General features: G+C 45.8%; 1 protein-coding gene across 2 annotated transcripts in view; it reads right to left on the reverse strand.

Annotated features, from left to right (window-relative positions):
• Positions 1–10,186: 10,186 nt before the first annotated feature.
• The window catches only part of HUNK (hormonally up-regulated Neu-associated kinase), a 59,045-nt gene continuing 50,882 nt past the window's right edge, over positions 10,187–18,349 (reverse strand). The window contains exons 9-10 of one of the 2 annotated variants that reach the window (XM_055702509.1): positions 15,704–15,767; positions 10,187–13,334 (exon numbers count right to left, since the gene is read on the reverse strand). In XM_055702509.1, coding sequence (XP_055558484.1) covers positions 12,688–13,334; positions 15,704–15,767 — 711 coding nt within the window. In that variant the 3' untranslated portion in view covers positions 10,187–12,687. Of the gene's footprint in view, positions 13,335–15,703; positions 15,885–18,349 lie in introns of both variants that reach the window. The other variant, XM_055702508.1, reaches the window with a different exon arrangement.

Consider the following 18,349-nt stretch of genomic DNA (forward strand, 5'->3'; position numbering starts at 1 on the left):
ATGCCTGAGAGGATTTGAGGTAAGGATACTCAGTGTAAAATGGGCTTGTAAAAACTGTTTCCAAGATGTCAGCATCCCTTTAAATAGGTTGAGTCTGATCTTCTATAATTGCCATATAATCCAATCCTTCTAACATGGGATGCACAGGTAACTAATCATTTTTCTAATCTGGCTGTGAGCTAGGGATTTGGTGTCTTCATTCAAAGAGGATTGTAGGTAACTGAATAATGATGAGGCAGGACTCCCTGAAGATGACACTGTCCATGCAAGCCACTCTCCTGGTAACCATAATTTGAGAAGCCAAAAACATTCAGAGAAAAGGTTGGGCTGGAAAGTGAAGCAGTTGCTTCAGTACACAGATGCTAGGCTTTCCCAGAATGTATCTTCAAAGACAGAAAAAGTGGAAGATACTTGTTTTATGACATCCTTTCTTCTCTGTATTGTCTGACCATCCTTAAATCATTCTCTTAAGAAGTTTGCCCAAGTATCACATAGAATGTAGAGGGATGAAGCTGGGTTAATTAGCATTGATAATACACAGCTGTGGGCTGGCTTCAGGGGTGTCGGGTTGGCTGATGTAGATCAGGTGCAGCTGTGGCTGGTGCTGTTAAGAGGTTGGGCAGCCAGCGAAGAGGGAGCAGCTGAGGAAGAGAGAAGAGGAAGAAGCAGAGAGAGAACACATGCCTGGGATGAGGAGAGACTAGGAGAAGGCAGCAGAGGGACTGGTATGAAAAGCGTGTTGGTATGAGACAGTAAAAGACTTTGTTGCAGCTTGATAGTTTGGAGAGTGTTGTGACAATTGGTGCCCCGTGTGAGGATCGAACTCACGACCTTCAGATTATGAGACTGAGTGTAACGATAGTTTTGAGAGTGCCCTGACAATAGAACAGGCAGTGCGTGGGCTCAGGTGGAGGCCACATCCCCCTTTCCTGGAAGGACCATTCAGCACAAACATCAGTGAACACCATGAGGATTTTCATCCTCCAGTGCTGTCAGCCTGCACTTTCTCATCACTTAATTGTTTGGATCAGGTGTGGTAGGCAGTCTCATCTTCCATGAAAACAGTCATTTGGGTTATGGGGGGAATTCTCCATCTCCGCCTCAGCCCTGCGCTGCCACCTAAGCACCTTCCACAGACCTAGAGAGGCTGAGGAGCAGCAGCGGTAACACAGAGCAGGTCTGCTGAATCAAGTGTGTCTCCTCCCCAGTTTATTACAAGCAAGGAGGCCTTTTGCTTCTGCAGCCACCTTCCCCCTGCCAAGTCACCATGCCCTGCCTGCGAAGGTGCAATTAATCACTATGGAGACTGTTGCAAAATCACCAGTTTGGGCTTAGCGTTTCAGCTGAGCACTAAGTGATAGGTGCTGGTCAGCTTTTTGGAAAGAGCTGTTTTTTCACATTGGCGTGCAGCGCTTGAAGGCAAAGAGAGGGTTTTTTGCCTTCCAAGTAACAGTAAGCCAGGTGCTTAAGTAGGATTTCCCAGAGCTGAGGAGTCCATAGGACTAGTGGAGGTTGTAGGAGTCGGAGGTATTTCATCAGATGGCTGGATTCAGATTTGTTTGAAGGGTCTCCCATTCTTCACGCTAATAGAGGGTTTTAACCTCACGGAAAACTCTGCACTGTGTGTGAAGCCTTGCAATGGCTTGCTCAGGGAGTCATCTGAAAAGGCAGAGAAGTCAGTGGGAGCTGCAGGTACCCGGGGTCCAAAGGTCGGTCTATGGAGGTGTGTGCAGGCAGACCTCAAGTTTCCATGTCAGGGCTTCCAGTCATGTCTGGACCAAAGGCCAGGCAGCCCCAATAGCCCAAGAACACAAAACCTGCTGAGTGAAACTGCGCCCTTCAGCAGCTATGGTATGTCTGGGTGTGCGACCCCTGAGGAGCAGCTCATCCTCCCTGGTCCTGGCACACAATCTGAAATCCAAGACCACAGTGCAGGAAAAACCTGGGCTGGGGGGAGGGAAGGGAGCATTTTGCTGTCACTTACAGTCACTGTAACTGTGTTACATGCTCTAATCACAGCCCCAGGCCATGTGCCAGCCCAGCTCCTCACTCAGAAGCTGGGACGTGAGCATCTCTCATCACTCTACCTAGTGTTGTGGGCACAAGCAGTACGGTAGTCAGATGCTGCTCTGCCAAGCCTTGCACGAACATGTCTTGGAGCTGAGACTAGCATATACCTCAGACATGGGAGTCCTTTCCAGGTGCCTCGGTACAGGTGAACTGGGGCGACTGCACTCAGCTGTAGGTAGTTCAAAGCTTCCTTCTGGAGAGTAGACCTAAATATGTCATCTTTTCCATTTGGAAAAAAGAGCACAGCTCTGAGAAGAAGAAAATTCAGAGCCTCCGTAGGATTTGCCAGATCAGAGACAAACTGCACTAAAGAGCTGGCAGCTTCTTGCTGAATTTGCACAGGCGGCTCTGCCCCATCCCTGCCCCCTCAGCAAGTCTGCGTGACATCGGACCCAGAGAAGGGGAACGACAACCGTGGCTAACAACTGCATGGATTTATGCATCAAATGTACTGCACATTTCAGCACCCCTGGAGGAGCTGAATCTACAGCCTGACAGGCACTCTGTGAAACAGCAGTGATGAATAACTGCACCCAGATGCACCCCAGGATAGCAAGGCAAGCATTTCTTAACCAGGTGCTGCTGATGCAAAGCCATCAGCACAGCTCCACACGGAACTCCCAGCACAGCTGAAGGTTCACATCCTCACCCAGTCGTCGGGAAAGGACAGAGGGGTCACATCCAGATGCATCCACGGATGAAATATTTAAATAAAATACTGTGAAAGGGGCCCCTGGGGCATGTGCCTTATAATGCACAAGACAATTCGCCCTATTCTGGCACTCTGCTTTGCCCCAGTCCCGTTACTGTAGATGTACAGTAAAGACAGATGATGTAGACTCTGAATAACTGGCTCCCTTCCCTATCGCAGTGATTTCTCGGTAGGTATAACACACTGAAATACCTGTCGTCAGCGCCACAGTGCAGTTTTGGCTATGAAGTGTTATGACTACCTCCCAAAGGAGATGCTGTGGAGCCCACCCTCTCCTGCTTGCATCCAGAGGCACCTAAGCCCTTAGAGGCACACGTGTCTACATGTGATTGATTTAAAGAAGCTCTGCAGCCTGGGTTAAGACTGAGCCAGTCTCTAGGCAGCCCTGCCTGGCGGGGACTCTCCATTTCAGATCCCCATCTACCCTTCAGACATTGCAGCAGCCCCCAAAACTACAGTGGAGATACTCCAGCTGAACCGAGTGTTGTGGAGCGAGTACTGAAAGATTTGCTGGTTCAGCAGAGAAACCCAAAACACAGCTGCTGGAAAGAATAAGGCATGCTTTTAAAAGCATCAGTTCCAGCTATTTTCCAAGCTTAGGAAGGGGAAAGGTTAGAACTAGTCTCAGTTTTGGGAAAAGCACCAGATGCATTCTCATTTTATCTAAATCCATGTTCTCAGACTTGGGCCATATGTCACTGGTGGTGTGGTAGTCCCAGAAGACCACAGGGCTTTGCCTTGTTACATGTTCCTCGAAAATAAAACACTTACACACTCATCAAAACTGGCCTAACAGAGGTCTGGGACAGCGAAAGCCACTGGTGAGGCAGGAATTGTCTTTTTTTAATGCTGCAATCGGCAAAACCCCTGTTGTTTCCTCTATTTCTTTGCAGTTTTTACTCATTTAAAAAATGTTGATTTTTTTTAGGTTGCACTGTTTCATTATGAGGAAAAATAATTAAACTATAATTATTTAGCCCTGTTTCTGTACGTGAGATCCTCTTAGCTACAGAGTATCACCCAGGATGCATTGTTTTGACAGCTTTATATTCCTGAACACTTTCACTGCCCAAGCATCAACATCTTTTCACCTGGGGCTTTGCACCCAGCCATCTAGCCTAGGTGCAGCATCGCCTCTTGTCAGAGTCTTGAGGCCACAGGAATTTTAATAGCTGATTAAGACCATTCAGATTTGCTTGCAAGAGATTCCAGCCAGAAGTGTCGGTGGGTGACCTGTCACAGTTATCACCGCACACTGACAGAGTGTGACCCCATTCCTGGCAACTGCAGTGACACCTTTGCACAAGCTGGCCATGTCCTCCTCCCATGCAGGACAAATGAGAGATTCTCCTGCCTCTGGGGTATGGATGTGAAAAGTTGAGTAGGTTTTGCTACAAAGGCTGAGGCAGTCCCATTGCTGAAGCAGATGGGTGCTCCTTCTCATCTGAAATTTGCCCTCACGTTTAAATGAAGAAACAGGCCTTTGATTTCTGTTTATGAGCCATCAGGAAAGCCACCTGGGAGCAGAGCACCTGAGGGTGCAGTTCTGCAGGACCTTGGACTGGTGACAGGGCTTGGCCTGGTCAGCTGAGTGACAGGCACCCCCTATCCCATGCACTCCTGTCCCCTCTCCGATGCAAGAAAGTATGTGGGCTCAGGGGAACTGAAAACCAGCCCAGCAAATAAGTTAATTATTTTTTAGCTGTGTCACCTCCTGAAGTCCATTCCTTGTGAAGTGTTGGAAAACCAGCCTCAGGGCGGGAGAGGGCAGAAACAGGTCAGCAGAGCTGGGGGAGGGTGGTGGGCATGAGAAGAAAGGGATGGATGGTCCAGCCACAGCCTTGGGTTTGTTCCAGATTCCAGCTGTGGGAGAGCTGCCCCCCACCTACTCCTTATCTTCCCTACGCCTGCCCTCCGGTTTCATTTGACTGAGTTAATAATTAGTGTGTTGACTCTCTGAGAAAGCAAAACATGGCTGTCTTCGCCGAGATGGTTTCTGTCATGCCGTTGCTGCACGTAACCACGAGCAGAGGCATGTGACTTACCTGTGAACACCAGTATGTAGCAGAGTACAGGCTGAAGTTAGATTTCCCCACCTAACACACAAAATAAGCCCAAACGAAGGAGTTCTACCCTGCTCTGTGCTAATAAAGCAAGCCTCCAGCAGTACTTCCAGAGCCATAGATTTTATCCCGAGGTCGTTTGGGCTCAGCTGTAAATCAAGTCTTTCTTCCCTCCCCTTCAGGACACTCAGCTCTGGGGGAAGTGTCACTTATTAACTTGTCCTTTAGCATTTCCCAGGCCCCATTTGCCCCCGGTTCCCTGGAGGCAGTACCCATCGGCTCCAGTTCAGCCTGGCTGAGCTGCTCGCCTGTCCCTTGCACACCCCAGCCAGCTGCCCCACACCACCCACCACTCCCAGCATCAACTGGCAGCAGCAGCACCTTCCCATCGAGGAGGTACCCTCCTTTGGGCATCCCAAGTCACGCCGACCTCGGTGGCCTAAGTTGCTGCTGTGTTTTATTCACATTAAACCTGCAAATCGCAGTCACTGAAGTGTATTGCACGTGTCACCTCGCTTGTGGACTCAGGCCAGTAACTGGGAGGAGGAAACCCTCTATGGGTAGGGCAGGAGGTGCATGGAGGGAAAGCAAAGCCCCACGCAGCTCTCATAACGGCTCCACAGGAGCTATGTGGTTTGGTGTCCGCTCCCACGGCTAAGCGGCAAGTCCAGCAGTAAATACTGCCCCATGGAAGGTGCTGAAGAGCATGTGGGAAACCTGCTTGCTCCGAGGACTATCCTAGCTGTGGCAAAGAGCAGGAGAGTCCCATCGGCGAGCTGCCTCCCTGGGCTACTGATCTCAGCCTGCTCCCCCCGGGATGGGTCTCCTCCACCTTCCCTTGCCCACAGCCGGTTCCCAGAGCTGGCACTTGAAGGACCCAGCCCAAAGGCCGCCTTCTGCAGCAACCACCTGCTCAGCAGCAGGATGAAGGCTTGTTCTTTCCCTTCCCTCCTCTTCAATGGTGCTTGGCAACACAGCTGTGCCTGTTAAAATGTTGGCTGCAACACCCGCTACGCTGTTGTTTTCATGAAGAAAAGCTGGTTTTGTAACTTGCAAATTTGCTGTGTGCTTAAGGAACTAAATGAGAAGGTTTGCATTGTCCATGGTTGTTAAGAAGGTAAGCCTTTAGCCCATCAGTAAAAAGCCTGAAGTTTTTATCAATAGCCCTGGGGTTCAAAGTAAAATCTAATTAAACCATAAACCATCACAAATTGGTGGCCTCTGCAGGGACTGGAGAGTTAAGCACTGATTTAAGACATTTTCCGTTGGGATATCTAACTCCTCTATTCAGAAGCCATGCTGTGAAAATGGACTTTTTCACCCCTCTAAAATTGCTTTGCACTAGTCTTTTACTTAATTGCTCTTTGGAAAGTGATGATCAATAACGAGAGAGAAACTTTTGCTGGGGGAGTTACAGCAAGTGCCCCAATTAAAATGTTAGGGCAGAAGATCCTCCCAGTTTTACAGATGTAATCTCGTAGGGGGCTCCTGCTTTGTGTTACCTTCGAGGGTGGCTTCCCATTTCCCCGCTCCCAAAGTGTGATGGTGGCTTTTCACAGGATGAGCTCCAAGGCTTGCACGCACTGCCTGGAGGACTTCGCACTGAAGCTGTTGCGTGCTGATCACACACAGCAAGATCACGTCAGAAACTTATTATTCAAAACTTGCAGCAGCTCTATATCCCACCCTCAGCTTTCACTTAACCATTGTGGGGGGTGGCTCTGCCACCTGCCCCCCCCCCCCAAATCCCTTACTTCTGCAGTGCCAGTGTCTTCAGGGCAGGGTCTCTGTGGAATCAAGCTGCTAAAACAACCCAGCCTCCTCTCAAAGATCTGCCCATCGACATTTTTCAAAGACTTATGGTCTGGTGCGATGTGGGTGGCTCTCACAGGGATGGACAGACCACTTCCCGGCACAAAGGCCACCCGCAGGCACTTTGAAGGCTTTATGGGGAAGGGCTTGTGCTCAGAAAGGCAGAAGCTGCAAGAACTTGGGAACCTGGCAATTGCAAATCTCTGTTCCCCCCTTGAGCCCTGTCCTCAGAATTGACAGACGCATTTTAGTTGCATTAAAAGTGTTTTAAAAGTGGAGCCTGGCAACAGGCACTGACCTCCCCACCATAATTTCCAGTGGTTAATGCGCCGGTGTGGTAGCTGGGGATCTCAGAGTCAGGCCTACCTGACAGCCTGGCATGTGTGCGGGAGCTTTGCTGCACGAGTGCCCAGGTAATTTCTGGGGTAAATGCCCCACGCACTGGATATCAGTACGTGTCAGATGGTCCCCGCAATAACACTGAGGTCAGCGTGGGGTGAAAAAGATATTGTGGATGGCAGATCGGTCTGTCCATCCATCCATCCCCCTTCTGAACAATGCCTGGGCCCTCCTGGCTGCTTTCAACCAAAGGAGATCTCCAAAATCTGAAGTTTTCACAGATTTCATCAGGATTGGTGACCTCGTAGAGGAAACTCAGATGAGCTTGGTGGGGTGCACAGGAAACACGTGCCCAAGTCCACATATGGCCAAATCAGAAACAAAATGTCTGGGGGAGGTAAGGGATGGGAGGAAAAAAAACCACTTTATTTAACAGCCATCCCTATCCTATAAGCACAGGACAACACTTCTGTTTCCTCCTGTGAAACAGAAAAAGTGAAGCTATTTTAAAATAAAGCCTCTGGTGGCCTTTCTTGTTTTAGATTGAGTCTGTCTTTTCTGGATGTAGGAGGTACAAGGAACTGGGGGATTTTTAGGTAGATTTATATCCACATTTTATCTACATTTATAGGTAGAAGAGCGCTATTCATACAAACAAATGTATTTCTCTATGGTCTGTAACTCAAAAATGCAGTAGTCCAGTTTGTATATGTTAAGCAAAATTTTAAAACAAGTTTAGCACTTCACCCGTAATCAATAAAGCTCTTATTTTTTTCTTTCTCAGGCTTTTCAGTGCCCTGGCATCAGCAGGCAGATAGCAGAGGTGCTCAGGTAAACTTGAAATCCTGCTGTAGGACCTGACTCTGTTTGTTTCTAACAGCTAACTGCCTGTACCTCAGTAACAGAAAGCATTGTATGTCAGCCTTCTTTTGATATTAAACACTGAAAAGACTCAAAATTATTTCTCCTTTCCTCCCCCTACATACATCTGCAAGCCATCTTTGTGAGAGACAATTACAGGCAATGCAAACACGCTCCAGGAAACACATGCCAATGTACACAGCTTCGGAATCAATGCTCAAGCAGCTCCCTTGATGGAAAACCTACTGCAAATAAGACACTTGCTCACTTCTGAAGAGGCACGTTTGTCTCAATGAGAAGCGATGACATGAAGTTGAACCCTCTCCCAGTATTCCCCCATACTATTCCCACTTGAGACTGCCTCTGATGCAGACTACTCACATAATACAGGACACAGGGAGCTTTCTGAAAGACCGTAGGAGTCACACCTATTCATGAATTTGCCACACAGTTATATTAATGCACGTGAGTGATTTGTAGCTCTCAGTCCACAGAGCTGCAATAACTTTTTAATAGGAAAAACAGGCGCCAGTGGTGCACCCAGCAGTTTTGTTATGTGCCAGGGAAGCTACGTGGAGGCGGGGAAAAAAAAAGAGAAAATTGACCATTTGTGACCACTGAGTATTAAAAAAGCAGGGGAGAGGCAGGCAAAATCCAACCTACTGCACACAGCAATAGCATCCCAGAAATTTCTGCTTACTTCTTGATTAGCAAGGCCCTTATGAGCTTGGGGTGCTTGGAACAGCGAAGCTTAATTACAAATAAGCAAATGAAAGGGCAGCTTCCTCTTGCGTTGGAGGTTTTCCTCACACCAGTGGAAGGGGTGTACCTGTGCCACCCTAAAACTCCCTTTACCACAAGCAGCAGCCCTAGACCCAGCACCACACCACCAGTTTACCCACCAGCCTCACGCTCTGCCATTGACACACAGCCTGCCCAGCAGGTGTACAGCAAAGCTGTACTGACCACTGAGTCATTCTTCCCCCCTCCCTACCCCTCTCCCACATACAACCCACAGCCACATTGCTGGCCTGGGCAGGTTTGTCCTGGGCTGTCTCCGGGGAGTTGCTGACAAACCGTCTTACTGATGCACTGGAGACTTAAAAGTCTCCTGCAAACCTGACCCAGCCTTTTTGCAGCTATTCACTAAGGGATTTTGTTGCAAAGATCGAGTGATGATGTCAAGTGCAAAAGTACAAGAGTACCTGTTAGTTTTAGAATTTGTTAACCTCAGGAATGTTAATATTTATCAGCCCATTTACAGGAAAAGTACAAAGATCAACACCTTTAGCAACAGATGCTGATTTGGGTTCTTTGTCTTGCTGAATAAAATCGACGCCTATTTTTTCCAGGCAGAAAAGCCAGAACAAAATCACTTCCATCACTACAGATCCTGAATTGCTGTCCACTGATCAGTCGGTTTGCAAAATCCTCTTTTAAGTACTTCGTAACTGCTCCACTGGCTCCATTGGGTTCTGCAGATAAACAGCACCTCAGAAAGGCCCCATAAAGCTATGGTGCCTCCACCTTGCATCCAAAGCTCAGCAGTGCCCTTTTCCCCAGTGCACAACCTGAAGTGTAAGGTGAATTTTCAGATCTACCGAACAGCTTCATCACGGGCTCGGTGCCAAGCCTATTGCAATCACCAGAAAAAGACCTCAGCTGACCCTGGGGAGGTCTTTAGATCAGTTGTTCTGATTTGTAAATTTGTGCAGAAAACAGATTTGTGCAAAGGTAGGAGGAGCAAGAAACTGTACTTACAAGAATATTGGGATCAACAACAACAGAAATACTCCAAGTTTAGCAAAGGTTGGACTAGTCCCTACAACTTGAAGATATTTGCTCCAGAGGTGCAGAAAGCTGATCAGCAAATGTTTTTGTTTATATCAGGGTGACTCCTTATGGGTGTTTAAAAGCTGGTTCTCAATTGAACCAGTTGACCCTATTCCCTCCCTTGTATCTGGATACATGTATGTGTTGCTGAGGAGCAATTAATTCTCATCATTTTGGACCTCTCTTTTAAGGTGGGAAGAACTGCAGATACCTATCAGCTTCCACGGTGACAAACAGAGCTTGGATAATGACGAGAGACTAGATGTGCAACTTGCAGAGGGCTAAGATTAAGCAAGGGAAATCCCACCTTGTGCCTTTCAGTTCACTCAGGGTTTATAGGCAAGTCAGCAAGCAGACTTAAAGGGATAGTCTTTGACGGGTGAAAGTAAAGGTGCTGGTAATCCTCTTGTACCTCACCATTTTGCTGGTTGTTTTTGTGCTTAGATTATCCTTGCTACATAGTGTCCTGGCAAACAAAGTCAGCAGTCCATAGCAATCTTGTTCAAAAAGTACATATATTTAATAACGATAACAAATACAATTCTTTCCCCTGGAATTTCCACTACTGTTATTTCAGTAAGTCCCTTCTATGGTCACTGCAGTTTGACTGTACATAGCTACTGTCTAAGCTGGATACATGGTTATGTTTTAGCAGTGTAGTACTCATATATTCTCTATAAATATAATAAAAGATTTAACATTTCTGTTTTCATTCTGATTCTTACACATATTTACTGGGTTTTCACAAAAAATACATGTCTCTTTCCTGCCTCCCCCAACCTTTTATTGGGTTCCAAATAAACCTGAGTTTGTAATTCAAGTCAGTATCTGCCATCTGTTCAGGTAGGGAAGTCCGACGCATGCAAAAGACAGGAGGATTTCAGTGGTCCCCACTCGCTAGCTTTCAGCACAAACAGGTTCTTAGCGTGAAGAAAAAGAAAATGCTTTGATGTTTTTAAAGGAAAGGAAGAGCTAAAATAGATCCCTGGGATGCACAGGTGCTCTGCACAGACAGAAGATGATATTTTTTCAGTCTGAAAATGAGTGAAATTATTTCAGGGCAGTCTTTCTTATCATATTGGGATTTTCCTGTATATTATTTTACAAGTAGCTTAACTACCCCAGAGTGGGTGTCCTCACTACACCGAAGAGTACAAGATGCATATGGACTCCCTTGTACCTAACTGATGGGTGGCTTCAGTGCCAAGGTGAGGGTCCCATCTGCAGGGATGTGAAGGCCGCTCTAGGCATTCATGCTTTGCTGGTTTTGTCAGCAAGCACTCAAAATACTGAACAGCCCAGTTATCTATTATGTCAGTATCTGGATTAATGTCCAGTTTTTCCTCTTGTCAATTTTGGTGTAAGGCCTGTGCTATGCTGAGAATCGGGAACATTCACTCAGATATGGGCTCTGCTGGGGACCTTCCCCCCTGCCTCTGCTGGCCCTCCTCCCCCAGTCCCTGTGTATCCTTCTCATGAAACTGGAAGGAAAGCTTCTCAAGCAGGGGTAACTCAGCATTTGCACAGACACCAGACCAATGGGACCACAAAACTGTGTGCAAAAACATTGATGAAAATAGGGCTTGGATTCCTACTGATGGTCTTGAGACAAAATCCCCATCTTCCAACAACTCCAAGAAGAAGACAATGCTTCTGCTGCCTGGGTTTTGAAATGACATTAAGTGGGTGGGCATCAGTGGGGCATACACGCGTCAGGGCTGCCCGCTTGGGAACTAGATTGGAACAAGCTTTGATGAGACATCCTGTACACATAAACACATAAGCAAGCATGGTACAGACAAAAGAAAAGAGTAGTCTTTGGCTAAACCTTCTAATTTATAGAAAATTATTTGAAGACAAAACCAGAACCAAAAAAATGCTGCCAACCTCTCAGATGTATTATTTACTTAGAAAAACAAGACTGTTATGCAGAACATGGTGCCTGTTAAGAAAGTTAAATCTTCACCGCTCATAACAATACCAAATTTTTGGTAACCACTGCGTTACCAATCTTGCAGTATAAAACAGCATTGGTACAGGTTCATGTGTTCTTTATTAGTCTTTTTAGCTCACTGCAGTCTCTCAGAAAAGCCTTCAGGTGTGTCCAATGCTGCCTTGCTGTAACGAGCTAACACAGTCCTTCATGTAGTTGTGCCATGGAACTAGTACGGATGCAAAAACTGGAGGTGACTGGATTGTTTAAACACAGCGTCTTGCGATCTGGATTTCTGTTTGAAGCATCCACTTGAAAGGAACAGGCCTCTAGTGCAGTGAATTTCCACATGATGAAACTTGATTTTAAATAATCGTGTTTCTTCTGAGTGAGATCATTATATCATCATTTAGGAAAAAAATGATTCCATTATTAGCTACTTTATGTAATTAACAGTAAAATCTGCTTTGACTTCTAGTACTCCCACTTTTTCTGAATGTTTAGATCAATCATATCTTTATTCAAGCTTCTACCAATTTCATTTTCTTGGCAGTGCTTTTTAGCCGGCTGACTTTGGACATAGTACCTTGAGTTTTTCCACTTGTCTAGCCACATAAACAATGCCTGTAGCAGTACCACGTACTGTGTGGCACAGACAGATGGAGCAGGGACAGTCTTACCACAGGTCCTGGATGGGACCGGCATTCATGGCACCACAGAGATTGCCTTGATGAATCAAACTGTTGACGCTCACTGGTCTTCCAACCAACCTTACTGCGATACTAGATGAGAGCAGTGAAAATACATATTCACATAGCTCTTCCAAGACATGTTTTACTGTACAGTCAGATGCTAATACTTCTTAACAGCACAAGCAGAGCCCTTTTCTTTCAACTTTAATATGTAGGACAATGCCTTCCTTACAAGCAGACCTCTGATTTTCTACGCTGGACCACTGTGGTGTGTTGCGTAGTGACAGTAACATGACTGTGGCTTTCCCTTCTTGTTAAAAGTAGAAAAGGTTAGGTCCCAGAGAACAGCAGCACAAATCCCAGGTTGTCAGACTAACACTGGCCGCTGACAGCATCTGCTGCATTGAAGGAAATCTGCGTGGGGCTCATCTGCTGCAGCTGAGGCATCCTCGCTTCCAGAGGCTTGTCACTCGCTGACTGCATCGTCTGGTTCCTCTTCCGCAGCATCTGTCCGATCCCCATCATGGGGAATCTGCCTCTGCTTTTAACACAGTTAGGGCTGCCCAAGGGGTTGTTGGAAACCAGCTGAGTAGGGGACACTGCTTCTTCCTTTGCTGGATACGCTTTTTCTTCATACGTGAAAGAAACTTGGGTGGGGTGGATGGGGGATGTACTTCCTGGTTGAAAAAGTGGGGACAGTGTCCTTTCACTTGAACTTTTGTAAGGGAAATTCATGGGCGAGCCTAAAATCCTGTACTGATGAGAGGGAGAAACCTGGTCTATTTGGTCCTCTCTGTCAACTGACTCGAAGGAGTGCACAATATTCAGGATGAGAGGAGAGTCCTTTGCCCGGCCCCCAATCCTGGCTGGCTCCTGCTGTGGAGACTCCTGCCTCTTGAGGAGCCGAGGGGTTCTGGGGGGCGGCTGCTGGACTTCGAGGTACTCCAGGGAGCTGGAAGTGACACAGCCCGTCTTGTTTGCCAGGGGTTCGTGGAAAGGGCTTACCCCACCACTGGAGTCTGCAAAGCAATCAGAAAAGGAACCAGAAGAGCAGATTGCGTTTAATAGCACTGCCTGCTCTGCCTTAGGCTAACAGCGTCCAACATCACCTTTAACAAATTTTAGAACAGCATGACAAATGCACTAGGTCAAACAAATGGTCTGAGGGATATACTCAGAACGTAATTCCCTGACTTTCTCTCATTTGATACTTACATTGTTTCATGGGTAATTTATCTGCCACTTTCCTCAAAGGAGGAAGAGTGCTTAAACTGAGTAAGACAAGGCCTTGAAAAGGAAAACCCACAGATGTCTTCAGCTGTTTGTATTTATCATACCCTCTAAGGCCACGTCTGAGAAATCTCACATTTCCCCTTTCTTAGCACAACTCTGCATGGTCTTTATTGCATCTGCATACTGTATTCACTGACATACCTAGAAGACACAGGGGACAACAATAAGTTAATCCCTGATGTCTTTCCTTGCATTTTGGAACAAGATCTGTTCTTGGTGTAAATACAGAGTAGCTGCACCGGCCAGATTCAGGCTGTTATAGTTGGAACAGATTTGCTGCATCGACTTCAGTGAGAACCTTCCTCCAGCAAGGACTGAATATAACTGGAACAATCTTTGCAGGATTTGGCCCAGGAAAACAAAACAGCTCGTGGGGAAGATCTGCTTGGTTTCTACAGGATACTGGCACATGCCTATGCCAAGCACATGCCTATGCCAAGAAAACACGTTTTGCTACCTTTACGGAAAGCTGTCCAAGGAGCCTGCTTTGCTAGGTTCCCCCTAATTGAAAGAATAGCGGACTGGCAGTTAATCACAGTCCACGAGTTCCTGCAGTCTCAAACAATCTAAAAGGGATGTAAAATAATTCAGGTCTGCCAGCTCTCCGGTCACAGCAACAAATCTCACATTTATTTCTTTTGAAAGGGATGGTCTCGGCAGGGTTTGAGACCTGAATGGATGCATGGGATGAAATCACTCATTGAGACTTGCCTGGGAAAAGCAGAACAGGTTTAATCTGATTAGTTTCTCTCTAAAACTGGTCAAAATTATTTGACCACTTCATTTAAGAAGTGTCAAAACATGGTTTCCATAAGCAGAGAAATGTTTTAGCTGAGATCTGAATTATTTTCAGGTTTCAGTTCAAAAAAGCAGGGAGAAATCTAAAGAGGGAGCAAAAAAACCAAACAAGGTTTACTTGCCCCTGTACCTTCTTCCCAAAAGGAACAACAAATCTGAACAATACAAATATTAAAAAATGCTTTTTACATTTTTCTTAAAAAGTATGTCCCGTTTCTGACCAGCTCACTGGACTACTGTTACCTTGCAGCAGAGGTGCGCAGACTACTAGATGAACACCATTTTGCCATTTTTTTCCAGTAGAAAGCATCAAATGATAAATTATCAAGTTATGAGAAAGAGCATGAAGCCACCATAAGCCACCACACTGAATAACCCCCTGACACCACAGTAAGCATTTTACGTTGCTGTATTTCCCCCTGCTGCTCTGTAGTGACCTCCCCTCATTTAGTTCCTTCATTTAAGAGCTGGCTACATCACCTTCCTGCTCCTCAGCGTCTCCCATCCAGCTGTGCACTACCAACACCCCATTTTCCCCGCTGACTCCCCTTTTCCTCCACTCCTTTCCTCTGCCTCCTCTTGCAAGCAGCTCTCACCCATCCCTCCCAGGCTGCCTTCTACCCTGTGTGATTAATGCTCTGCTCTCCTCTGGCTGTCTCGTCTTTTCCTTTCCCTGTTACTGCTTTTCCCCCTCCTTGTGCTGTCTGAAATGTGCTGGGGTTGGCAGTCCCACCTGCATTTCCTCTCGGCTGTGTTTTTCCCCTTCCTCCACCACCAACTGCTGTCACTGCTTCTCCAAGGGATGCCACTGTTACCAGCACTCTCCTCAGGGTCTGGGATTTTTCTCCATGCTGCCCCTTAGTCCCCTCTTAGGAACATGAATTTGCTGGTAGGAAGAAGCTTGTCTACCAGCTTTTGGTTTGTCAGTGATCTGGGGTGGGTGTTGATGCTTTCAAAGCACCAGTGTGAACTGCAGATGATTTTGTACAAGTATGTATAAATAGGGAAAGAAAGCTTTTTTTAAAACACTGTGGGAATTCTGCTGAATAAAAAGAGAAGTAAAAGTGAGGATTCATGACTGCTGAAGATCGTCATGGTTTCCTCAGGACGTTTTGTTCAATGTTTGACTACATAATCCAGTCCTCTTTCACATACCACCTCCAGAGCAGACAGCAAATGCAAGCCCACGACTATTTACTAACAAACACATGACACACAAGATGCTCTCATTAATACTGCGCATACCCATGCATGCACATGCGCACAGGGACACGCCACTGGTATTTCTCTCACTGACCTTTCTCCGGACCTCCAGCCTTGGTGACTTTCCGGTCCTTCAGCAAAGCCTTGGTGTTCTGTATCTGTGAGATAAGACAGGAAGAAGGCTGTCTATATGAAACTGGACTTTTCTCAGTTTTCTTTGGGAGCTGACGGTGAAGAATCTCCCCTTTCTTTTCTTGTTCTTTGAGTTTTTTGTCCTTTAAGTTGTAAAACAAACAAGAACAATCTGGTTTACTTAAGGGAAGTTTAAATCACCCCCAGACTTATAAGCACATCGTTTACCAAAGCTGAATTAAAAACTATACATTTACGAGGACCTTATTCCTGGCTACTCAAAATAACTAATTCTTCCATGTCCCATTTTCCTCTGATCTGTTTGACATGATTTCATGGCTCCCATCTGCTCTGACATTCATGCAGTGTGAAAGCTGGTTTTGGAAAATTAAAGGAAAAGGAAAGCTTTCTCTTCAGAGGCCATTTGTCCTAGGACACCTCATTGGAGCAAGCAGATACAGGTTTGTGCTCTGCCATACCTGAAATTTGCCTCCCTATTTAAGCACTGGAAAAGGTCTTTGATTTCTCTTTATTGTACTTCCCCTGACATTTGAAAAGGTAAGCTGCAAAGCTTTCAAGAAATTTAAACTCTTTGAGTAATTTATCTTCTGGCCAAACAAGATCCAAAGGAATGCAGCCCTTGCTTTTACAGCATCTCTGCAACTGCGCAAGAACTGGAGGGGAAGAAAATGACTGACCCAACCCTTCACTGAACCCTAACTCCTTTTCATGATGGGGAAGGCAGCTGAAGGTGGCATTACAAGTTTATACATCCTAAAAGATAGGTTTGATCTCCAGTGATGACAGAGGTAAAACAGAACCTGGGAGTGGGACGCTGAAGAGGAATCCAATTTTCAAAGCACTGTTTTACAGTGAAAATTCACTGTATCTTCTTTCAACATGAATCACTAGATTCTGCAAGCTATGTAACACTCTCTACCTGCCACTGATTTCAGGGGGAGCCAAAAGTCTTATTTCATGTAAAAAAATCAGGCATCGTATTTCTGGCTCTGTTTTTCTACTCCTCAAAGTCTTGAAGGATCTCCTCCTATCTTTGTGGAACAACGCTGTGTGGTCTGGTTTGAGATGCCAGTCTCAAAGAAGTGGGGCTCTTGTTTTAGTTGCTTTGAGGCTGTTTCTATGGTTGTAATTCTCATTTAAGCAACATGGTTTGCTGTGTCTTATTAAAAAGTCACTGTAACTACAAGGTTTTTTTAAAGATGCAGGAAAGTTCCTACTCCCATTTATATGCCTGTATTTTGTCTGATAATTATGCATTGCCAATGCACACTCTTGATGATTTCTTTTTGAAAATTCCTTGACATGAAGTCTATGAGAACTTTCAGATGCAAAGTAAAGTGCCTACGTATGAGAGAGGGAAAGAAAGACACAGAAGACTACTTGGGTTCTCTTGGGCTGCTAAACAGCTCTGGAAATATGTTAGGACACCTAAGAGGAAAATAACTGGACTGCACTTGTTACAATCGTTCCCAGCTCCGACAGAGTCCAGCTCCCTGCATAGATGGTGTCTGGGCACCACTGGGCTTATTAACCTTTGAATTTTCAGACATTATGGAGTCAGAAGGAAAACCTCAGTGAATCATGAACTAGAGTATTTAGTTTTATTACAGAAGTGGTTAGGTGGCTTGGACGAGCAAGAACCAGAGGCCTTCTGTGAGCTTCTCACTGCCTTCACCTCAGTCCCCCTTTGTGCATGCATTTTTTTCCCCCAGCCTTCTCTACACCTGTTCCTTTTTTCTTCCAATTTCTTTCCCTTTAGCTAGGTAAAGCTGGCTAACCCTTCCACAGAAACAAATCATCACGTTACGGAGCCATCACCACTTTGCTTGCATGATACCTCTTCATCCACCTGATGTCTTTCTCCTTGCCTTTAGGGGCTGTAAACACATCCAGCACTGAGCATTTATTCCTCTCTGCCCATGCTGTGCTTGGAACAAACAGCATCTGATCGGTCCCAGGCACTGTCTTGGCAAGCACAGTCACTACTGATGATGATGAACTAATAACAACAACAATGATAATAATAATAATGATAATATTGCTGTGTGAATAACACCCTGTGACAACAGTCAAGTGGGAGCTGTACAGTTAATTTTGAGCCCACCACACTATTTTTTCTCTCCAGGCTCTGAAACTCTGCTGCCAAGTTCAGCAGAGACTGGGCCCTACTGAGTATCTTTTTTAAAGGTACTTGTGAGGATGAGACCAAGTGGTGACTATATAAAGCCTAAAGGAGCCAATCAGATCGTTAGTGGCTTTCTGCTATTTTGGATAGGTGAGGAAAGAATTTGCATGTCAGTTGCTGCAGCATCTGTCAGAATGCAGGACGTTTCAATGCTGCAAAATTTTTAGCCTAATGGTGCAAGAGCCAAGCCACAGCTCCTCACCTGCCAAGCGCTCCTGACTTTGCCTTCACACTGCTGTTTTCTAAGACGCAGTAACACAGTCATACTATGCAATTAAAGCACCCATGAAAAGAAAATTAACATATCCGGTGTTAGCAATTAATCAGTTTACCATGGATGAATGTTGCAAATAGCCTTATATGTATTTTAAAAATTACTAACATTGTTTCTCTTAGATGATG

Source organism: Falco cherrug, chromosome 2, assembly GCF_023634085.1.
Source record: "Falco cherrug isolate bFalChe1 chromosome 2, bFalChe1.pri, whole genome shotgun sequence".
Taxonomy (NCBI): Eukaryota; Metazoa; Chordata; class Aves; order Falconiformes; family Falconidae; genus Falco; species Falco cherrug.